This window comes from Giraffa tippelskirchi, chromosome 9 (genome assembly GCF_054371585.1).
Source record: "Giraffa tippelskirchi isolate mGirTip1 chromosome 9, T2T-mGirTip1v1.2.pri, whole genome shotgun sequence".
NCBI lineage: Eukaryota > Metazoa > Chordata > Mammalia > Artiodactyla > Giraffidae > Giraffa > Giraffa tippelskirchi.
This window is the reverse complement of record NC_137283.1, coordinates 151061094-151086364: the sequence shown is the minus strand read 5'-3', so window position 1 is coordinate 151086364 and position 25271 is coordinate 151061094. Positions and strand designations below refer to the sequence as shown.

At 41.2% G+C, this 25271-nt stretch overlaps 1 protein-coding gene and 1 non-coding gene across 5 annotated transcripts in view; one reads left to right on the top strand and one right to left on the bottom strand.

Annotated features, from left to right (window-relative positions):
• Positions 1 to 25271, bottom strand: part of PLEKHG1 (pleckstrin homology and RhoGEF domain containing G1) — a 253513-nt gene that overhangs the window by 64186 nt on the left and 164056 nt on the right. For all 4 annotated transcript variants that reach the window (XM_081530225.1, XM_081530224.1, XM_081530226.1 and 1 more), the window contains one exon: positions 6683 to 6783. In XM_081530225.1, the coding sequence (XP_081386351.1) occupies positions 6683 to 6783 (101 nt within the window). The remainder of the gene's footprint in view (positions 1 to 6682; positions 6784 to 25271) is intronic.
• TRNAC-ACA (transfer RNA cysteine (anticodon ACA)) lies at positions 23763 to 23835 on the top strand. The gene has a single exon. It is a non-coding gene; the product is annotated as a tRNA-Cys (tRNA).

Genomic DNA, 25271 nt, shown 5'->3' with positions numbered 1-25271 from the left:
CTAATGTCAGAAAGAAGATAAGAATACAAGAATCTAATTAGCACTGTTTGAGAAGACTTACCCAAAGCAGTAAGACAAGAAAAAAAAACCCATATATATATATATAGGGAAGAAGAACCGTAAAGGAAGGAAGAAAATTCTCATTTTCAAACACCACTGTCTACATAGAAAACCTAAAAGGGTCTATAAACAATTAGTACTAATGGGACAGTTTAAAAAGTTGGTTGAATATAGTGTTAACATATAAAAATTGAAAGCATTCCTACATGATAATAATGGTGAATTAAAAAATAGGAAAATATTCTAATTAAAAATAACATCAAAAAGAATAAGTTTTTAAAAGCGACACGTATGAATGTGATAGAGAAATTATAAAATGTTACTATAGGGTATTTTTAAAAAGCTTGATTAATGAGATATGTTTATGGTTGGATGACCCAATATTATAAAGATATCACTGTTGCCAAAATTAATCTATAAATTAAATCAAAATTCCAATAAAAGTCCCAAGAGAGCTCCCTTCATGGAACTTGACAAACTAAAGCAAAAAAAAATGAAAAAAATCACTTGACAGCGCAAAGAGTTAAGAAATGCTAAGTCACTGTAGGAGAAGAGCAACATGGGATTAATAATTAAGATGATGTGGTATGGAGTAAGGATGGACAAAGAGACCAACAAAACAAAACAGCTCAGAAACAGAACCATCCATACATGTAAACTTCACCTGGGAGAAATGCAGAACTACAAATCAGCATAGAAAAGATATATTTTTCAGTTTGTGGTGATGGGCCTATGGGCTAGTTATATGAAGAGAGGGTTTTGGTTTTTTTTCTTTTCTTTTCTGGCTGCACTGCATGGCTTGCATATCTTATGTTAATAAGTTCCCTAACCAGGGATTGAAAACACACCCAGATGAGATCGGGCATATTCAGGGTGGTATGACCGTAGACAAAACACACCCTCAGCAGTGAAAAGCAGAGTCCTAATTCACTGGACTTTCAGGGAATTCCCTGAAAATAAGGATTTCGATTTCCTATCACATATCACATTTCCATCCATTTTAGATTAAAGATGTAAGTGAAAAGCAAAAATTTTAAGACTTTTAGGAAAAATATAGAGCATATTTATGAACTGAGCATATTTATAAAAGGTATAATTTTTTAAACAGACACAAAATTCTCATACTATAAAAATTACATTTACTTAGTCAAAATCATGAATTTTATAACTTCTTTTCAAAGAAGCCATAATTAAAAGACAAATCTCATTCTAACGGAGGACTACAATTTGCATAATCCACAAAGATCTCCAGACAGAACTCAGCAAGAACTCCTAAACAATCATAAGAAAAAGAAACATCTTGACAGAAAAGTGGGCAATGAGTAGGAGCCAGAAATTCAGAGAAGAAACCAAAGTCGCCAAAAAACAAGAGAAGAGGTTTAGTCTTATTGCAATCAGCAAAATGCTAGGTAATACAGCCCATAATGGAATATTACATTGCAGTTAAAATAAGCAAAGTAGAACTATAAATCTCAAAAGCACCATTGCGTGAAAAAAAATTGTAAAAGACTGATACATTGCACACCATGTTTGAAGTAAGTTAAAGCACACTATGTGTATATAGTTCGAGTCATGGCAACAAAGATCATGCTTGGGGATGAAACACCAAGTCTTGGATGATAGTTATAGTGATGGTGGTATTTTGAGCCAGATTATACTGGCTTTTCTGAGCCAATTCTGTACATCTCTTCATAATTCCATGTTCAGTAAGGTCTTCTTAGTAGCCTGAAATCTGCTGTAGGTGTGTTTATACCATGGAAATTGGCAGACATTATAAATCTCAGATTCCCCCTCCCTTGTCCTCACCCTGAAGAACTGGCACACCAGCACATCACTGTGCCATTTTCCACGAGAGTGGAATGCAATTAGGAGGGGCGTATCGGGGGCTCAGCATTACTGGTAAAACCTTTATACTTTCAAGCATTTCTAAAGCAAATATGGCATAAAGTAAGGCCTTGATGGAACAGGGGTGCTTCATAAGTGTTTATCATATGCTTTCCCGTAATTTGGAAATACTTCCTGAAAAACAAAATCTAATCAGCTAAAATTTTCTAAAGTATTAGTTGCTCAGTCATGTTTGACTCTCTGGGATCCCATGGACTGTAGCTCACCAGGCTCATCTGTCCATGGGATTCTCCAGGCAAGAATACTGAAGTGGGCAGCCATTTCCTTCTCCAAGGGATTTTCCCAACCCAGGGATCGAACCCAGGTCTCCTGCATTGCAGGGAGATTCTTTACTGTCTGAGCCACTAGGGAAAAATGTTCAGGCCAGCATAAAAGCATTTTCTCTTTGCCGTCTTTAGTTTTAGAGATTTAAATCTTGCTTAGTTGGGCACAATAGTATTATATTATGTTGAGAAATCTGGACCTGAACTAGTAAAAACTTTAAAATCATTTTAAGCCTTAACCATAGATTTGCCAGACAGTTGTACCTTTGAAATCAACTGATGTAGGGTATAGAACAGAGGGTTCATAAGAGGCATTAACATAAAAAGTCACATCGATGCTGTTATTTAATGTCTATTAAATGTCTACTAAATGTCTACTGTACTATTAAATGTCTTTAACAGTAAAGACATTAAAGCTCTAAATTTAGTACAGAGTTAAAAGAAAGGAAATAAAAGCAAATAGGGACAAAATAGTATAGACAATTAACTGTAAAAGTTAAACAGAAAAATATTATTGGAAATAATAAAAACAATTAGAATACTAGTTGAGATTCAACAAAACCAGGTGTTTAAAATAGGCTTCCATCAATAGAAGAATGGATAAAGAAGATGTGGTACATATATACTATGGAATATTACTCAGCCATTAAAAAGCACAAAATAAGGCCATTTGCAGCAACATGGATGAACCTAGAGATTATCATACTGAGTGAATTAAGTCAGATAGAGAAAGGAAAATGTCATATGATATCACTTATCCAGAGAATCTAAAACAAATGAAACAAATGAACTGATTTACAAAACAGAAACAGACTCACAGACTTAGGGAACAAACTGATGTTTACTCGAGTGTAAGGGTGTGGGGGAGGGGCAGTTAGGCAGTTTGGGATTGACACGTACAGGCTGCTATATTTAAAATGGGTAACCAACAAGGACCTACTGTATAGTATTGGGAACTCTGTTCAATATACTGTAACAATCTAACTGGGAAAAGAATTTGAAAAAGAATAGATACATGTGTGTGTGTATATATATATATATATACACACACACACACATATATATATACATATACATATATATACATATACATATATATATATATATATACATACAACTGAATCACTTTGTTATACACCTGAAACTAACACAACGTTGTTAACCAACCATACACCAGTATAAAATAAAAAGTTAAAAATAAACAAAATAAAAAAAATCAAAATAGGTTAGGTTGGTTTTCTAGCTCTATATCCTTGAGCAAAAGACTTTCTACACTGTTTCCTCTGTCCAAACAATGTGTATACATTTTGCATCTTATCTGCCTCAGAGCTGTTGAGAGGATGAAAGGAGACACTGCATGTGCAGGAGATTTACAAATGTGATCTACCAAACGGACAGGCATGAGCACCATCAGCTAGAATTGTGTCACCTCTGATGACTCACTTGTCATCATCACCCTGACTCAGGTTTACTTTAGTCATGTCTGATTTCCTTGTTCAGCAAACAGCAAAGAGAAAAGTACAGAGAACAATTCAGGCACATAAAGACCTGCCTTCCAACTTTTGCAGCCGAGGTCCCTTCTTGTTGACATTGGGGGCTACTACCGTCTTGTCTTCCTTTAAATTAGGAGACACAGGAAGCTTAAACTCCAGCGAGTAGAAAACCTTTCCTGCCTGGACTGTGCCACAATGCCACAAATCAAGACCTGAAAAGCAGGGCTCTGTTCTGGCAGGAGGGAATGTGGCTAAATGCCTGGGGCTTGGAGTCAGAGAAGCCCAGACTTATATAAAGCAATAATGCACATAAAGCTCTATGGCCTCTGGCATGGACAAACACTAGATAAACAGTCATTATAGTCAACACACAGCCAAACCACCAGAAAGCTGAGGCCAGGGCCTCCCAACACGAGGCCTGATTCCGCTTCCCGGGTTACTGTACCATCAGGGAGCTCTGGGTGGAGAAGCCACTCACGGCTCCTCGGACTGTTACCCTCAGAGCTGCTAAATGAAGCCGGCTCCAACATCAGCACGTTACTAATGCATGTGCAGATTCTAAATTCCCTAATTCCCTTTTCTAATGCCATTCCTCTATCTTCTTATTATTGCATTTATTTTATCTAGACAGTGTTTCTCAACCACGGTTGCACATCTATTGTTGTTGTTCAGTTGCTAAGTCATGTCCAACTCTTTGTGACCCCATGGACTCCAGCAGCATGCCTGGCTCCTCTGTCTTCCACTGTCTCCCAGAGTTTGCTCAAATTCATGTCCATTGAGTCAGTGATGCTATCTAACTATCTCATCCTCTGCTGCCTCCTTCTCCTTTTGTCTTCAATCTTTCCCAGCATCTGAGGACCTTTTAAAAAATCTTGATGCCCTGGTCCCACCACAGACCCATTAATTAGAACTTTTGGGGGCAGAAGTCATCATATTAGAAACAAAACAAAGTACAATCCTTCTCAGGGGATTCCAGTGTGTAGCCGGGGTTCAGAACCACTGTCTTGGAACATACAAATTGGTTTTCAAAGTCTACTGAGTCCAATGAAAGCAATGTTGCAACACTGGCTTTTTTCATATCCCAGGCTTTCAAAATTGAGGGATAGGTTGGTAATTCAAACGTGTCTCCCAGAGGCCAGGCTTGGGCTAGGTGTTAGGGATCCACGTGGATGTTAGGTAAGGCCAAGGAGATGTGGATCCTACACTCAAGGAATTCACATATACTAACTTCAGTATTATAATTTACACTCTGGTTGAGTGACCCCATGATTGGGCATTATAGAACTCTATAAGGAGGTTTTACTGTAACACTGGGCTTCCCAGGTGGTACCAGTGGTAAAGAATCTGCCCGCCAATGCAGGGGACATAAGAGATACAGGTTTGATCCCTGGGTTGGGAAGATCCCCTGGAGGGGGTCCAGTATTCTTGCCTGGAGAATCCCCATGGACAGAGGAGCCTGGGGGCTACAGTCCATGGGGTCGCATAGACTCAGACACGACTGAAGAGACTTAGCACACAGGCAAATAATAAACCCTACAGAGATAGGAAGATGTGAGCAAAGACTTGAAATGAGAGAGGGCATTATGTCCCAATAAACCCACTGTAAGTTGAAAATGTCAGAACTCAGAAATGCATTAATGACTTCCCTGGTGGTCCAGTGGTTAAGAATCCGCCTGCCAATTTAAGGGACACAGCGTTGATTCCTGGTCTGGGAAGATTTAACATGCCATGGGGAAACTGAGCCTGTGGGCCACAACAACCAAGCCCAGGCTCTAGAGCCCGTGCTCAGCAGCAAGAGAAGCCCCTGATCACCGCAACTAGAGAAAGCCCACCAGCAGCAATGAAGATGCAGCCAATCCAAAAATAAAATAAACAAAAAATTTAAAAAATGCTTTAAAATACACTTGATCTACCAAACACCAAAGCCTTACCTCACCTACTCTACATGTGTTCAGAACACTTACATTAGCCTCCAGTTGGGCAAATCTATCCAACACAGAGCCTCTTTCGTAATAAAATGCTGACTGTCACATGCAATGTATTGAATACTGTACTAAAAGTGAAAACAGAATGGTGTAAGTGTATTGGTTGTGTACCACTGTGACAATGTGCCTGACTGAGAGCTGCAGCTCACTACCCGGGGAGGGGCAGGGGAAATCAAAATTCAAAATCTGAAATATGGTTTCTACTGAACAGGTCTTGTTTTTGCACCATTGTAAAGCGAAAAAAAAAAAAAAATCACGAGTTGAAACATCGTAAGTCGGGGACCATGTGTCCTGTTTAAAATTCCCCAAAGAATATAGACATGACCCAGTTAGCATGCAAACCCAGATATGTTGGAAACCAGAGTCTGTGCTCTTTACCTGCCTACTACCTCGTCTTCCAAGAGGTACTAACAATATAATAACTGATAAATTCACTCCATCCCCTTCAGCTCCCTGTCTGTCTTGTTTCCTATGGTACTTTTCTAAGCCCCGTGCCTGCTACACAGTAGGTACTCAATAGATGTCTGAATTAAATTAAGTACTATAAATTTTAATTATTAATTTGCATTAATATCTGTTATGATTAAAGTATTTATTGTGTGTTTACTCTCTTGCCCACTCCTTAGGCAAAGAAAAATTTTTAGAAAATCCAGTGGGAGTGGAGATGCTGGGGACTGAGGCAGCATACATTTTTGGATGCTCTGTTCACCCTGTATGTGGAAGAAAGATGCCTCTGTTCTGTCACGGTGAATAGGTTTCTTCTCTGAGCCGGGAGGACAGAGCAGGATGTGATTCTGAATTAATCTGAGACTCATATACAAACAAGGATGTTTCCAGGTAGAAGACTTCACAGCATAGCTCACAGAAATTGATGAAGTTGAATCAGGGATTTCTGGTAAGTTTTCTGAGGCCACCTTCATTTGCGAAAAACTCATAATGTTCTTATGTGAGAACAATCTTCTGAGTATTAACTTACCTATTAAAGTGGTAGATATCCTGTATGTTTCCAAAAAGGGCTGATCTTTCTTCTGTCCCCAGAGGAAGTTTCGTTTGGTCCCTGATACAGTCAAGGTAATCCTGTGAAATCAACGAGAAATATGTCATAAACACTCCTGTTCTTTCCCAAGGCATCTTTAGTTATGTGTGGTGAATCTTTCATATCTGTTTCAAGTAATTATTATACTAATGTGCGCATTAACTCTGTGATGAGAATACAGAATCTCTTTTATTAATAATGATAATATTTCCCTATTTATAGAGCAGGGAAATTGAGCAAGGAGAAAGGGTGTATATACACTAAAATATGTGCCTGTGTGTTTGTTTGTGCTCATTAAAATGTGTGCGTGTGTGTTTGTGCATGCTCAGTCGTGTCTGACTCTTTGTGACCTATGGACTGTAGCCCGCCAGGCTCCTCTGCCCATGGAAGTCTCCAGGCAAGAAGACTGGAGTAGGTTGCCATGCCCTCCTCCAGGGGATCTTCCCGACCTAGGGATTGAACCCAGGTCTCCTGCATTGCAGGCAGAGTCTTTATCCTCTGAGCCACCAGGGAAGCCCTATATTAACATATCTACACCTAAAATGTATTAGCACTTCCCTAGATGGATAACATAATGACCATGGTTACCAATAAAGTCAGACTTTTGGCATAACAATAGTGCCTGCTGTCTCCTCAATCGATTTATTAATGTATGATAAAAAGATACTGCAAAATTCATACAGTGGGAAGCCAGGAATAAAATTGTGAAATGCAAAGAAATTGTTTTAAATATCACCTTTTTAAGTCAGAAAGCTGTTGTGAAACTATGTGTCCTCAGATGCTAGTTTAAAAAATGCTTTCTAAACATTATATGTTTTTTTTAAATAAACATATAATTCACTCATACTATCTAATAGACCATGTTAAGGAGCTATGGACAGCACTGAAATGATTTTATCCGTTTTAACATGGAAACAACTCCCAACTGAGCTAATGTGGCGTGGGCTCAGGCCCACAGTGGGTTAAATGGATGTGGCTTAGAAGCTATTTGAACTGCTGAGAGAGGGGAAAACTCTTCTCCATGCTGTGTGCTGAGTCCCTGAGTGTCCCCCTTGCCCCAGCCAGACTTGAAAAGAGAACTCTGTAGGAGGCAAGAAAACAATAAAGAAAAAAGTGAAAACAGCTGAAATAACGTAAAATCAAAAATAAATAGTCCCCCGCCCTGGGCTGAACAATGCAGGATGGCTCTCCAGCAGACGTCACCCGGAGCTCCGCAGCTCCTGGGGAAGTCTCGGCGGGAGGGGGGGAAAGTCAGCCAGACCCTGAAAATCCCAGCCCTGGACTGCGTTCCAATGGCCAGTCACAAACACAACAGTATTTAGGCGCAACTAGTGAAAGGAGAAGCTGAAATGTGAGAAGCGTCAGATAATTGTTGCTTTTGTCTTTTAATAAGCCACAGCCACCCTCTCCAGCCCTTCATGCTCCTCAAATGAAAACCAGGCAGGGCTTCATCAGGAACTGTCTCCCTCGCGCGGTTCACTGACTGCGTCAAATAACTAACCATTCTGGTTCTTAAAATCATGGTTATGCAGGAACTGACGTTCATAAGCCTTTCTATGTTTTAACAAGCTTGATGGTGAGATCTTTTCTTCTTCAGAAAGCGGTCATCTCAATAAGAAATTAGACTCACAAGGTTTAAGTGTGTAATTGCCATTAAAAACCCACAAGAGCAAGATCTGGCCTCCTTACTTTTATGACTGGAACGATTATAGGGAGCTTTAGTACTTGTACAGGCTCTAGAGATAACGCCCAAATAAAAAATTGTAAAGAAGGCTAGAGTTGAAGGAAGAGGGCATTTTGAGCAAGTATGAATCAAAGTGAGGTGTCCTCAAAAAAACAAATATGGGTGTTTCTTGACAGTTTCATAAAATTACATGTGGTCCAAAGAGATGGGCTACTAATAGTTAAATGCATTGAATGCTTATATTTGATAGCTTCTTAATACTTTGATTAACATTTTAAAAGGACACATCAGGTGGTCCAGTGGTTAAGACTTTCTGTCACCAATATAGGGGCGGTGAAGGTTCCATCCCTGGTTGGGAAACTAGGATCCTACACACCGCACCGAGAGGCCAAAAAATTAAAAAAATAAATGAGCCTTAAAAAATAAATGAAAAGACACACCATATGCAAAATTAAGAAGGTAAAACAGAAGGTTGCAGATGAGTATGAAATTAAAAAAGTAAAACGGAAGATATTGGCAGGCGTGACCCACACCCAACAGCAGCATGAAGGTTGGGACAAAGATGATGTGGGGATGCCAGATTCACCTGACAGGCTGCAACGGGGTTTAAGGAGAAAAGGAAGAATCCTTTTTCTCACTTCAAGTGTGAAGCTGGCTCTTTGTGCAGAAACCTGATACTAAATTCTTCATGTCAAGGAAAGACCGAGTTGAGGGAGTTGAAGAATTTCATCTGGGGTGAAAGACAAAGAACCGAGGCCCACTTCCAACAGGGGATGGCCCATCTCCAGATGAAAGAGTTTCAAAACCCCAGAGTCCCTGGTAGAGGAACTAGATTTTAAAAGCTACTTGCTTTCTGAACTCATTGAGAAATAGATCGTTAGGGAGTCCAAAGTTTCGCAGGCCACTCTAGAAAACAGATCAAAGCCACAGGGACACAACATGTTTCCCCACTGATAATAACTAAGTCTTTTAAATATGATACTTTAACCCCAAACCAGTTACTGGAAACTACTGTAGCATGTACTGCATTAGCAGCTGTAAACATCTGAAGCCAAAATGAGAGGTTTGAAGCTCAGTGATAATAATAGCTCATTCTGTGCTCAAATGACAGGGTAGAGACACCAATGAAATTTATTAGAGCCTGTCACACTGCTTATTAATTTTATTGGCTTGATGTCAGCACCTATGGTTACCCTACAGTTAACAATGATCAATTTAAAAGTTTTGCCTTGAAAATAATTATTCGCCAAGAGGATCAAAGAAGTCACTCAAAGCTGAGGAGGGTAGGAGACACACACACAAAAAAAACCGCTTTACACCATTTGAAAAAGATTTTATTATAGTACTATGAATTTTGCCTAAAGTATTTCTTCTCTAATCAACAGTTCCACCAATGTAAGATTTGTACATGTGTGCCCTCTTCTCAATAACTTTTTCATTTCTCTGATGTCTGTTATAGAAAATATCCAAGTAAAGTTGAACTCAGTGCTATTTGAAATGTGGTAAAGGGACAGCAATCACTTTGCAATCTACTACTGATCTACAACAAGGTGAGTGCAGAAGTTGAGACTAAGCCTGTACACACTTCTATAGCATTTTGACAGAATGATGGTTTTTGAATCTAATGAAAATTCAGACTTGTATTTTGCATATCTGATATCTTCTATTTTATTTTTCTAGTAAATCTTTTTTGTGTGTGTGTGGTGTTTTACAAAAATGTCAGTGTGTGGCCGATAGGAACACACACACGCACATACACACACACACACTCACACACTCAGACAGTTTGAGAAGTTCTGGTCTAGACAATGGTCCAGCAGAGATGTGGAGAAAGGATGTATCCAGAACTGGGACAGAATTCAAACTCAATGTCCTTGGAAGCTCGCTTTATTAAAGATGCCCTGAAAGAATTAAGTTAATGTCCCTGCAACTAGCCCCACCCCCCTTCCCTCTAAAATAATGCTTAAGATGTTTAAAAATTACAAACTGTTTAACATGAAAATAAAATTAAACCACAAGAAGAAAAAAATTTATTTAGATCAGCATCTAATTTTTCTGCTATTTCTCTCTCCTGAAAGTCATATCGTAGAAATAAAACGAAGAAACGGTTCTGTTCATAAATCCCTTTGCTTGGGTTTCAAAATTTCACCTCTTTGGCTTTCTCTTTTTGGTCTAGTTTTTGTGTTAGCATTTCCAAATTCCAAGCCCTTTGATATAATGCCTATGTAAGATTATTGGTCTTTATTTTGGGGGAAGCATCTTTTTCAGTTTTTCCAACACCTCCACCTTTTCTAGAAAGTAATCATTTGTTTATCGAAAACCTGCCTGCAAGTTTCATGTATTACTTTGGGATGATGTTGATACAACAGTAACTTACATCTGTATGTCAATTTACAGTTTAAAAGCACATTCACATTTATTCATACAAATATGACCCCTCCCCGCCTCTTTTTGAGGTCATAAGAATGCATGTCAAATTCTGTTTTACAAGCTAGGAATTAAATAAAATGAATAAAACATGATCCCTACCCCCAAGGAGCTCCCTGTGTAGTTGAAAGACAAATGTAAACAAGTAAGTACAATACCGTGTTCAGGCAGCATGACTGATAAATATTCAGCGCATGGGAGACAGGAGGCAGAAGAGGAAGTGGGCAGTTCCAGGGCAGGGAGAGGTTTTCTAGAGGAGATGATAATGGTGGAGCTGAGTCTTTAAGGATGACTGAGAATTAGAATGCAGAGAAAGTAGGAGGAGACACAATATCCAAGAAGATAGAGAAGAGTAAAGGGGCACATGGTTGCAAAATGCAGGGTGCAGAAAGGACACTATAAGGAGCCGAGGGACTTCCCTGGTATTCCAGTAGTTAAAACTCGGCGCTTCCACTGCAGGGGGCATGGGGTTGGATGCCTGGTCGGGGAACTAATATCCTTTATGCAGCATGAAATGGCCAAAAAAAAAAAAAAACCAATGAAAGGAGCACGGATGGGCTAAGCAAACAGGGCATGAACAGCGCACATACACAGACCCTGGAGGTGGGGCTGCAAAGCGAGAAGCGCTAGAATCAGGACAGGCTTGATCATGGAGAACCTTCCACGCTCTGTAGGCAACTAGGAAGGATGCCATGAGACCAAAGGTCACTCCAGCATCGGAAAATGGAACATCAGCTATAAAACTGCCAGCGCCACACATAAATCCATCCATCTGTCCATGCCATCTATCATCTATCCCTGCATCCATCCATGAACAGGCTGATGGGAGGTGCAGGGAAAGAGAAGACAGAGGGAGGAAACCTCGAATGACAGGAGGGCATAACTGGCAAAAGTGAGCACAGAAGAAGACGGAAGGCGACCATAAGAGCCAAGGTGAAGTGGTGAGATGAAAGGCAGAGGGCAGGAAGATAAACACCTCTCCCGGAAGTCTGGGCAGGGGGCACTCTCTATCTAACCAAGTTACCACCGGTCAATTTTATTTTATGCCGTAGAGAACAAAATTCTAACAAGTCAGAGCATAGGAAATAAAAAGTTCCCTCTTCCTTCTCAAGGGCCTCGCTGTCTCTCTCCAGAGATAATTCTGATTAAAGATGTGGTGTGCATGCTTCCCAGGGACAGGGGAGCCTGGTGGGCTTCCATCTATGGGGTTGCACAGAGTCGGACACGACTGAAGCGACTTAGCAGCAGCAGCAGTGCATGCTTCTGGGTTATGTTCTGGGGAATAATTATATCTGGAAAAAATGAGATTCCATGCTTGATTCACAACACTGCTTCTCCATTCAGTATATGTAAACATACATAACTTCTATATGTAAACATAGGTCCTTTTCATTCTTTATAACAGCTGCATTGTATTCCACTCAATAGCTTTATTATAATGTACCCAGTTAATAAAGATTTTTGGAGAGGCACAGACCTATGTGGTAGTTAACTGTGTGAGAGGGCATTCAGAAATGAGTGAGATAGAACCCCTGTCCCTCCAGGGGCTCACATGGGAGTAAGGGAGAAAGAAAGAAATCTCAGTGTAACAACTTAAGTGTTAGCAGAATTATTTACAAAAGGCTGTGAGAGTGTAGAAGAATACATTTTCAAATGAAAGAAACCTTTTATCTTTCTTCCAAATAAACCACTAAATGGGGTTTACAGTAAAAGTTCCTGCTGCAGCCTACAGATAAAGCATCAGAAGTCTAATCTTCACGTTAATCTCTTTTCTTCCTCTATTGATAGCCATGAGGGAGGAAGACATAGCTAACGCAATGGGAGCGGGGGCAGGGGTGTGTGTCTCTGGCCACCCCGTTAGACTGGAAACAAAAGCTCTAAGTGTGGGAACAATGTTGTTCCTGCATCTATAGAACTCCCCTCCCCCTGGAGAACTGTACTGAAAATGCAATATATCATCAACAGGACAAATCTTTCTGCCAACTTTGTTGCAGAGAATGGGGGAGGGGAAGAGAAAGGAGGAGGAACGGGGGAAACAGGAGGGAAAAGTAAAGGAAAGAATGAGGCAGGAAGAGAAGGAGGGCGGAAAGCGGGAAAGGGGAGGAAAAAGAGAGAGAAACGCACATTCAAGTGCAGGACCGAAACCCAAATTAATTTCCAGTTAAAAGGAGCTTCTGTTGCTGGTATCAGTTTTCATTCGTTTTCCTAACTGATGGTATAGAGGCTGATCTTAATTGGCCATATGTGGAAGTCAGTATTAATGCTCTGAGATATTTGAGTAAAAGAAGAATTAAAAAAACATGGCACTTTCAGCCTCATTTACCTTCTATAATAGTTTCAATACCTAAGACATCAGTAAAAAATGTCGGAGCGGCCTTCATGCTAAACTGTGACAAATGACACCTGAGACAGCCCAGTCCTCTCTATTGTTTCACTTCCTCCTCCTGAAAGAAGCTGGGGGGAGTAGGAGGTGCCCCCTGGAGAGGAGACGGGAGGACAGCTGGCCTTGGAAAGGGGGAGGGTCAGGCAGTTTGTCCCAGAAACAGAAGCTTGGGGGTGGGGTGGGGACACAGGAGTTCTGTTAAAGAAAGTACTGAGCAGTAAGAGCAAATACAGTACTGGAGAATATTTGCTTGGTTTTCCTCTAAAACTGTAAGCAGAAAATACTTATGAACTGGCAGCCTACAGTGATCAAATGATAGAAGCAAGATACCAGGAAACAGGATTCCCCTTTATATATCAAAGTCCTTAAAGCACATAGTGGCCCATCTTCTGACAACCATTATAAAAACTGTCAGGGCTTCCTTGGTGGCTCGGTGGTAAAGAATCTGCCTGCCAATGCAGGAGACGCAGGTTCCATCCCTGATCTGGGAAGATCCCACATGCCTCGGAACAGCAAAGCCTGTGTGCCACAACTATCGAGCCAGTGCTCCAGAGCCTGGAAGCCGCAACTACTGAGTCCACATGCTGCAACTACTGAAGCCTGTGGGCCCTAGAGTCCATTCTCTGCAACAACCGAGGCCACAGCAACGAGAAGCCTGCACACCCCAACTACAGACAGGCCCCTGCTCACTGCTGCTTGAGAAAAGCCCACGCAGTCATGAAGACCCAGCACAGCCAAAAACAAATAAATAAAATAAAAAATAATCAATTGTCTTTATTTACTTCATATTGATATCAGGATGAAGAATTTGATGAATATAAGCAAATCTAAACATGTTACAATTAAGAAGCAGGGTACAAATTTAACACTAAACTGAATCTCTTCTATTACCCTTTAGTTATAACAAAAAAGAAAAGTTCCTTCTGTAATAACATGGCAAAAAACCCCCAAAACAAAAAGCCCTTAATTTTCTATTGCTTTGTTAAATCTTTATTCCAACAATTGTGCTTAGGGTTTCCAAGTTACATTGACAATGTTCTCATATGCTAAAGCTCTTAAAACAAGAGAGGTGGACACACACCCATGAAGAGGTCCTGCTGTATGTTGAGATATCTTTCCATACTTATTTGAAACCTACCATTCCTTCTTTTCCTCTGTACTCTTTAATCATCATTTCTAGCTACCAAAAACAGGAGCAAAGCATTTCTGGGATAATCTGTGTGCTTACTGAATGTGTGTAAATACAAACTATGTTCAAAATCTTTAAAATGGGCAACCAGAGAGTTTGCCAGGCTGCCTGCAGTAGGGCATGGCACCAGGGGCATGGTGGGCGCTGATAAGACAAGGCAGAAAGTTTATTAACCACTCCCTTGAGTCCTCTGGTCATCCTATTTTTTTTTTTTTTTCTGACTCTTGTCATGCTTTCCTGCTCACTGGGTTAACTTAGCATTGTTGTTTAGTCACTAAGTCATGTCTAACTCTTTGTGACCCTGTGGACTGTAGCCCGCCAGACTCCTCTGCCCTTGGGATTTCCCAGGCACGAACACTGGAGTGGGTTGCCATTTCCTACTCCAGGGGATCTTCCTGACCCAGGGATCGAACCTGAGTCTCTTATGTCTCCTGCATTGGCAGCCGGGTTCTTTACTGCTGAGACACCTGGAAGCCCCTTCCTTAGAATATACTCCCCTGCCCTCTTTCACTCTCCAAGTAAGAAAGCTGACAGATGCAATTAGATGTGACTGTAATCCTTCAGGAGGAAAAATGAAGCAAAGGCTGATGAGGTGACAGAGGGATGTGTGTCCTGGCAAAGCTTTAAGTACTGAAAATAAGAACCTGATTCATCTCAATTACAATCTTGGCACGGCCGCTGTAATTTGAAACATGGTAATTAAGAAAAATTAAACAAAGCCCAAGAGGCTCTGTGTATGGGAAAGAAAATAAAAGACCGGCAAGATAAATGTACATTATTAGATCATCTGAGGTTTAACTCCTCCTCACTGCTATTTACTACTACTGCTATTATTATCATTATTATTACCATTATTATCTGGTTTGGGGCTAGGTACTGAGCTCACTACTTTATATGCATTATCTCATTTAATCTTCATAGCAACCCCAGGAGGTGAGCCCCATTATTAATCCCATTTTGCTGGGTGCTTAGAAAGGTTCAGTTGGGATTTCCCGGGGTCTAGTGGCTGAGACTCCACTCTCTATGGAGAGGGCCCAGGTTCCACTCCTGGTCAGGGAACTTGATCCCACTAGGAGTTCCAATGCTGTAACTAAGACCTGGTACAGCAAATTATTTAAAAAAAAAAAAAAGTGCTCAGTTGCTCCCCAGAGAATGAGTGACTTAGCTGCATTCAGACCTTCAAACTAGTACCAGCTGACTATAGCTTGGCCCCCAAACCCTGTACCACTGCTTTAAAGGTTTTAGCCCTTAACCAGGTGGTTCAGTGGTAAAGAATCCACCTCCCAGTGAAGGAGACACAGGAAACCTGGGTTTGATCCCTGGGTTGGGAAGATATCCTGGAGGAGGGCATAGCAACCTACTCTAGTATTCTTGCCTGGAGAATTCCATGGACAGAAGAACCTGGAAGGCTACAGTCCACAGGGTTGCTAAGAGTCAGACCTGACTGAGAATGTACCCACAGTATCTTCAGACGGTTAGGAGAAGCTTGCTGCTGACTTTAGGACTACATGCAGTTTTTATTAGGTATGAGTTAGGAGCCTACTAAACTGACAACTTTCACTGACTAGGTGACTGCCGTGCACCAGGACTGTCATGTACCGTATCTGAATTAATATTAGTCCATCCACAGGATGGGCTCTCCCGACAGCTCAGCGGGTAAAGAATCCACCTGCAATAGAGGAGATATAGGAGACGCAGGTTTGATCCCTGGGTCGGGAAGATCCCCTGGAGGAGGAAAATGGCAACGCACTCCAGTATTTGTCCCTGGATAATCCTATGGACCGAGGAGCCTGGTGCGCTACAGTCCATAGGGTGGCAAAGGGTTGGACACGACTGAGCCACTGAGCACATTCATAGGATGAACCCACTTCCTTCACACGTTCGTCAGGCCACACCCTAGGCCTGCTCTTCCATCAGCTGAGCAGATCAGCTCTCAGCCATGTGCCATCTTACTTTCAACACTGGCTCATGCTTTCCCATCTTGCTCATAGGTGCTCTTCCTCTCGTTAGTGCAAGGTTCTCTACTCCTTCAAAGCATCCTGCTTCCCTTGCCAGTCCCCCACAGGGTCGGTCATTTCACCCCTCTTTATTTGCATGACTTGACATAGCTAGCTCTCTCCTTAGGAACACACTCCTTTACAAAGTCAATCATGTGGAAACGCTATAAATGAATTTTTCCTGTTCTCCCAGCACCATGCTATTTTTAAGTACATTAAAAAAAAATAAAAGCATACAATGGAGAGCCTGGAAAGCAGAGAGTTTAAAAGCTACAGAGTCAGGAATCACTATAAAATGAAGATCAATCAGCAATGAAGAGACAAACAGCAGCTCTGAAAGCATGGCTTTTAGAGGAAAGGGTTGACATGCTGACAGGAAATATACAACAAGGTGCAGCATCCGTGTAGCAAAGCTTCCTTACGCATGTGGGTAAGTGACCCTGGAAGGAGTTTTACTGCTTCACAGGGGAGTGTGTACCATGATAAGCTTATTAGAGTAACGTGTGTTTGACAACAGTCGGTCTGGATATTTGTCCTTGGTGCTCTGACCAACTCCATGGAACTCTACACATCACTTCGTACACCGATGGCTTAAAGGTTTTCACTAAACATCAAAAGGTGGCCATGGATTTGTCAGCAAAACATTTCCTGTTTGCATGAAAAAAAGCACCCATACCTCCCCCGAGGGCTTTTAATCCTAGAGCATCAGACATTTGGAAATAAGGACACCAAAGAATGGTCCATTAAAACAGATACAGTCCGTTTTGCCACATACACGTGACCAGCAAGTGTATGCTTGATCTAATGATGTGCAGGGCAGTAATTAACTTTATGACTTATTTAATGAGTTGGAGCACTTTCCAGTCTTGTACTGAGACAGCAACTGTGATATAGGTAACTTCCATAGCAAGTGGCCTGTATACAGTAGGTGTTCAAATAGCGTTCACTCGATGGAGAAAAAAACAAGGCCTTCTAGACACTGAGGCCTAGTAAGAGTTATGCTAATTTGATTGGAACTCTAACCTGGGAACAAAATAAAGATTCAACCAAGCCCCCGAGACAGGGGTTACCTGGACAATATTAATAGAAAGAGGAAAAAGCTGGAAGACATTCCTCTTCCTCCCATTACTGAGTCACACAGTTTGATGATGACCCTCGAGGTCAAGCTATTCTACTTGAAAACTGCAGTAGGACGAGGCTGGATATTTTAAAGTAAAGAACTCGCACAAAGACTGATCTCTTTATGGGTAGCTTTTGTATGAGGATGACTGTGATTATACCCTGGCAGCATTAGGTAATTCACTGCTAAATATGGAAATGCATAGGGGAAACTGTTCAGTTCATTGTACCAAAAACAATGAGCAGCCCTCAGGATGTATCTTATTGCTTCTCTGACTACACTGCTGTTGATCTCATCACAGCACTATCTTAACCACTTATTTATTGACACAGAAACATTGAAGGGCTTGGTGATCTCCAGGGGAGCTGGAAGAGGTGCTGTGTGGAGGGTAAAACAGGGTGCAGGTGGGCCGGCATGATGGGATGTGCCCCAGAAACTTGACTTTCCTGAAGCATGCTGGGCCTCTTGCTCAGTTGTATACGACTATTTGTGACCCTTTGGTCTGAAGCCTGCCAGGCTCCTCTGTCCATGGGATTTTCCAGGCAAGAATACTGGAGTGGGTTGCCATTTCCTCCTCCAGGGGATCTTCCCGACCCAGGGATCAAACCTGCGTCTCCTGTATTGCAGGTGGATTCTTTCACTGCTTAGCCATTGGGGAAGTCCAAATGTAGATTCTTATAGACTCCTCTGTCCACAGAATTCTCCAGGCCAGAATACTAGAGTGGGTAGCCAGTCCCTTCTCCAGGGGATCTTCCTGACCCAGGCGTCCAACCCAGGTTACCTGCATTGCAGCCAGATTCTCAACCACCAGGGCCTCTTGAATGGGGTAAATTCAAAAGTCTCCTTGTGTTTTATTGGAACCCTGGTTCCGATTCCAGGGCCCAGAGAGTAGGACGTGTGATTTGGAAAAAACTAATTTTTCTCTTCTTTTCAATCCGAGCACAATGTCCACAGCTGTCTTGTGACTTAGAACTGAGAGAGAGCGAGAAGCAATGTACCCTGTCTTCTCATGGGTCACCGTCATTACACATTCCTTTCTTACTGCCAAGACTGTCCCCTGCTGTCCTAACCTGGCTGACTCCTCCTTCCAGGAATCTCTGTCTGATCCTCCCATCCCCAGTCTGGGTCAGGTGCTGGCCAGAGCATTCACATTTATAATTCCATGATAAAGGAAGCCAAAGGAATCAATGCCTAGGGCTCTAAAAATCTCTTGGCAGCTCTCTCTGTCCCACAAAACTGATGTCAACAACGGCTAGAGATTCTGTTGTAGCTTTCCCAGCTGAATGTTTGCGGAGTGAATTCCGGTGAAGTTGGTCCATCTGCTACTTGGGCAAAGCAGAGCTTGGAAAGAAAGGGTTAACCGAGTCCCTGGCAGATCTCCCACAAGCTGTCTAAGTGGCAAAAGTTGTACTGAATGTAACCCAACCCAATGTTCCTAGTTCTCTCCCTCCCCTCCCCTCGGTCACAGGGACAGCCTTTATACAGCAGGGCCTCTCAAGGATGACAAAGGATCCTAAACTCTTGCATTCCTTTTTGACTATCTTCCCACCCACCTACCTCCTGAAACGCTTCCTTCATCAAAAGTAGATTAACTCTCACCCTTTTTTCTATGTGCATTTGCATTGGGAACCCCATTTACAAGGCCGTATACAGCTCCCTGGACTGAATGATTTATACAGGGCTTTATGGAAAACAGGACAAAAGCGCAGTCTTTTCACCCATTCTGTGTTGATTGTAGGACACTGCGGTGGCAAGAGTGGCGGTCGCCTCCTGACTCATCTCCCACTTAAAGGTTAACAGCTTAACTTTAAGCCCCATTATAAAACCGAGGGAACACTTGTAGCAGTTCTCTCTTGGTCCAAAGAGAAAAAAAGGCTTGTTTCAGAAGAAAATATCTTAGTGTTTTTTTAAAAGAATGGCTTACTCTGCCTCCCCCAAACACACACACACACACACACACACACACACACACAAACACACCCCCCACAATGTCCTTAAGCAGCATTCTGAGAAACAGGAATAAATTTTGCCTCAAAGTGATTTTGCCATTTGAAACCAAAGACAGACTGCAGCTTCTCTCCAGTTTTTCTGTGGCCTACTTTGCGTTGTGTGTGTATGTGTGTGTCAATGATTTAAGCACAAAAATCACTATGAATTCTTTTATATTAGTTAAACAAAACAAAAATTTTCACATTTAGGACAAGTATTCCATTTTTCTTTTGGTTGGATGGATGCTTGTTTCTCATCATGCCCTCCGTACACAGTAAGGACAAGTCTCACTTTTTATAAAAGGTCATCTCACTTTTGTTAAGGGATCAGTTATAGAAAATTTTCTCTAAGAATTAAAAGTTAATTATAATTAATGAAATTCTGACACATGGTAATATAACATGGATGAACCTTGGAAACATTATGCTAAGTGAAAGAAGCCAGATGCAGAAGGACAACTATTGCTTGATTCTAGCAAATTCATAGGCAGAAAGTAGACTGGAGGTTGCCAGGGGCTGGGGAAAGGGGCCATGGGGAGTTATTGTTTAATGGGCACAGAGTTTCTTTTTGGGATGAAATGGATAGTGGTGATGGTTGTACAACATTGTGTATGTATGCATTTATTGCCACTGAATTGTACACTTACACGTGCTAAACTTTATGTTATGTATGATTAACAACAGTGAAAAACATTTAAGTCAAAACAGAAACAGACTCACAGACATGGAAAACAAATTTATGGCTACTGAAGGAGAAAGCGGGGTGGGAGGGAGTTGTCAGGGAGGGATAAATGAGGATTTGGGGATTAACATAATACATACTATATATAAAATAGATAAACAACAAAGTCTGACGTACAGCACAGGAGACTATAGTCAATATTTTACAATGAAAAAGAATCTGAAAAAGAATATATATATCTAAATCACTTTGCTGTATACCTGAAACTAACACAATACTGTAAACCAACTATATTTCAATAAAAAGTCAATTATCATAATTAAAAGATCACTGTTTATGAAGACCAGGAATCAGGCGATATATTTTAGATGCTATAACAAACATAATAAAAAAGTTCTTGCTACTCAGGTTCATCAGTGAGGACTCCGGTTATGCTCTGGGGCATAATTCACAAGTGAAATTCACCAGGGGAATAAGGTGGGTTTACGCCACTCTAAACGGTCCTATGTTAATTCATTTACTTTAAGGAGCTCTTCCTCTGGCTCCTCAGTGCCATCACATCCACTCCTTCTGCCCCCTCCATCCTCTTGCTGTGGGTTAGGAAACCAAATAATTAAGCTTATTTAATTAATTAATTTATTGGCTGGGCTGCAGGGCTTGTGGGATCTTAGCTCCCCAACCAAGCACTGAACTGGGCCCTCAGCAGTGAAAGCTTGGAGTCCTAACCACTGGACTGCCAGGAAATGCTCTCATTAAGCTTCTTTTAAACATGTAGAGTAAATAGGCTCACAGTGAGAGGGGCCTCTCTTTGGGTCAAGACACAGGATTTACTGTTTGGCGTTTGAAATATCTATTTTGGCCGCTCAAAGGACTCACTTATTTCCTAGTTACATTCTTGAGAGCTGAGGCTGGAGAAGATGAGACCTCTAGTCATCTTTAGATTTTGGCTTGTTGAATTAGGGTCATTTACTGAGGATGAAGCGGAGGTCAGCCCGGTTGGTTGTCCATGGGCACATGGCTGACTGTTAGCATGAGACCAAGCTGAGACCAGTGCTCTGTCCATTAAATCAATCTCAGTTTAACTGCCCTCAAACCAAAACTCTGAAAATAATTTCCTTCTGCCATTGCAGCTCTGGCAGGCCTGTGTCCAACTACATGGAAGCACATCAGATAAACTAAAAATTGCAAGATATACCCTTTTTAAATTGCAAATTTTAAATGATTTTCTGAAATACCTTAACATAGATTTTGTTGTTGTTTAGTCGCTAAGTTGTGTCTGACTCTGCCACCCCCTGGACTGTAGCCTGCCAGGCACCTCTGTCCTCCACCATCTCCTAGAGCTTGCTCAAATTCAAGTCCATTGAGTCTGGATGCTATCTAACCATCTCATCCTCTGCTGCCTGCTTCTCCTTTTGCCTTCAATCTTTCCTAGAATCAGGGTCTTTTCCAATGAGTTGGTTCTTCACATCAGGTGGCCAAAATACTGGAGCTTCAGCTTCAGCATAGATTAGCAAGAACAATACAATGATACTTTTAATGTACCAGAAATTACTGGCCTTTCCAAATAATACTAAATAGATTAACAATAATTATGATTCTCATTTGAGAGCTTACTATATGCCTATCAGTGTGCTAGCATTTTGCATGGATAGTTTTATTTTGTGGCAATCCTATTATTCCCGTTTTAAGGTGAAAACCTGAAAGTTAGAAAAGTTTAGTAACTTATCCAAGATCACAAAGGGAGATGGCAGAGTCAGGATTTAGATTCAGTTCTAGCAGATTTTAGCTTTGCTTCATTTTCATTATTTTATCACAGGGGATGGGGTGGGTGGGGTAATTTGTGCTACCTCTCAATGTCCATTATTCTCTTTATAACAAAGGAAAAAACTGCCTTTCAAACAGTGGGTCCCATGTTGATTGCTTATTGGGATATACAGAGCTTTAAGAAAAAGTGATGTCACCTTGAGTTTCAGACAGATTTCATTAATCTAGAGTACACCCCCTTTTAAAAAAAAAAATCTTTTGGCCATGCTGCATGGCATGTGGGATCTTAGTTCCCCAATTAGGGATTGAACCCATGCTCCCTGCATTGGAAGCACAGAGTTTTAACCATTGGACCGCTAGGGAAGTCCCTAGAAAAATACTACTTTTACCTTTTTTTTCTATCTTTTTTTTAAAAAAAAATTTTTTTTAATTGGAGTATGGTTGCTTTACAGTGTTGTGTTAGTTTCTGCTGTACAGCAAAGTGAAGCACTTATATGTATAAATACATCACCTCTTTTGAAAAAATCCTACTTTTAAGTTGTTCTTCCTAACCAGATTTCTTAAGTGATAGCTTTTAATTGCTCAAATTATAATATTATTCTTATTGGCCCCTTTGAACCTGTTTATGAGGGCTTGCTTACTATCCTTGGTATAAATCTCACTGATGACCAGTTAATTGTATGTTTCTCATAAGGGATCTTTATGGTGTTTTACTCTGGCCTGTCTTTGAAGTGGGGATTCTATTCTAGATTTTCTTGCCAAAACTAGTACCTAAAACATTCCAGATAATTTTGAACATTAAGTAAATTTACACAATTTATCAGTAACTTTACCTTCTTTCTTCCCAACTAGGACCTGGAATTTCAGAGCCAGTTCCAACTTCAGAATAGGAGTTGACAAGAAGGGGTCCAAGAGCATCAGCTGGTCTTTTATTTATCATACGTGGATTAGCCCCAACTCTCCTGTTTTACAGGAGACAATTTCTCATCCTCAAAAAGCTACCTATAATCTGTGCTAGGGGAAAAAAGGATAATTCCACAGTTTGTCTTAGACATGTCCCAAGAAATTGCTCAGGAAGTGATCTTAATTGTTCCCACATCCCCTCTGTGCCACTGCTCCGTTTTTTCTACACAATGTGGTGACTGGATGCAGGAGAGACAAACTCTGCCTTTCACATGTGTCCACATCAATTTCATCCTCATCAGTGACACTGAGATGTGGAAAACTGAGCAGTGAAAGTAACGTGTTTTCAGAAATTTTCACTAACAAGTATGTATGAGAACTCTCCTCATTTGGCACCCAATAAATGCTTCCTGTGTTTTTCCAATTGTTTCTAAATGTAATGGATACACTCTTGGCACTGCCAGTACTTAGCTGCAGGGTCTGGGGCCTGACCAGCTTTCAGCTATTGAGAGTTTATGCTATGCCAGGTCTATGGAAAGCACTTTACAGGCATCGAACCCAGGAAAGCACTTTGGGCTTTCCTAATAGCTCAGTTGGTAAAGAATCCACCTGCAATGCAGGAGATCCTGGTTTGATCCCTGAGTCGGGAAGATCTGCTGGAGAAGGGATAGGTTACCCACTCCAGTATTCTTGGGCTTCCCTTGTGGCTCAGCTGGTAAAGAATTCACCACAATGTGGGAGACCTGGGTTCGGTCCCTGGGTTGGGAAGATCCCCTGGAGAAGGGAAAGGCTACCACTCCAGTATTCTGGCCTGGAGATTCCATGGACTGGTCGCAAAGAGTCAGACATGACTGAGCGAGTTTTTCTTTTTATAGGCATTACTTCCCTGATGGCTCAGACGGTAAAGCGTCTGCCTACAATGCAGGAGACCCGGGTTCAATCCCTGGGTCAGGAAGATCTCCTGGAGAAGGAGTTGGCAACCCACTCCAGTATTCTTGCCTGGAAAATCCTATGGATGGAGGAACCTGGTAGGCTACAGTCCACGGGGTCGCAAAGAGTCGGACACGACTGAGCGACTTCACTTTCTTTTCTTTCTTTCTTCCTTCCTTTTGTCCTCACAACATTCTATGAGGTACAAAACAGCTCTCATCTCATTTTAATAAGAAACTGAAGCTTACAGAAATTAAATAATTGTTCAAGATCAAAGGTAGTAGGTGCCAGAACGAAGATTTGGATGCGGTTGGAGAAATCACTTGTTCTCTGCATCTCCATTTCCTCACCAATAAGAACGATTGTGTAGAACTTGGTAATTCATTCAGCAAATACTTACTAATGGCCTCTTAAGTGTCAAAGGCAACGTTGACTGCAGAAGTAGAAAACTAACCAAAACACTTCACCCTTTCAGAATCCACAGTCAGTTAAGACTTTTGAGTTATTTTCCAGTTCAAAACTCTGTGTGATTTCTATTTAATCAAAAATTCTGTGCTATTTGGAGCAATCTAAGCATTCACCAATAGATGAATGGAGAAACAAAATGTTATATAGACATACAATGGAATGTTATTCAATCTTAAGAAGGAAGAAAATTCTGTCATGTGCTATGACAAGGATGAACCCTGAAGACACTGTGCTCAGTGAAAAAAGCAGTCGCAAAAGGACAAGTACTGTATGGTTCCACTCACGTGAAGTACCGGGGAGTCAAATTCATAGAAGCAGAGAGCAGAATGGTCGTTAGCAGCAGCTGAAGGAAGGGGAGGAGGGGGGGTTACTGTTTAACAGGGACAGAGTTTCAGTTTCACAAGATGGAAAGAATTCTAGAGACTGGTTGCCCAACGCTGTGAATGGACTTAATGTCACTACAATGTACCTTTAAAAATGGTTAAGCTAATAATAATAAATTTTATGTTATGTGTATTCTACAGTTTTTAAAAATAAAGAATTGCTTGAGGGAAGAGGGTATGAAGAGTTATTGCTTCATGGGTGCACAGTTTCAATTTGGGGTGGTAGAAACGTTCTCAAGTTCTCAAGATGGATGGTGGTGATGGTTATACAGTTCAATGTACAAAAATGTCAGTGTGCTTGATGAAATTGAATCATTCACTTAAAATGGCTAAAATAATACATGCCATTAATACATATCATGTATATTTTGGGCTTCCCTGGTGGCTCAGCAGTAAAGAATCTGCCTGCAGTGCAAGAGACCGGGTTTGATAACTCGGTGAGGAAGATCCCCTGGAGGAGGAAATGGCAACCCACTCCAGTATTCTTGCCTAGGAAATCACATGGACAGGGATACAGTCCATGGGGTCTCAAAGAGTCAGACATTCTCAAGATGGATAGTGGTAATGGCTATGTAGTTCAGTGTACAATATCAGTGTGTCTAATGTCACTA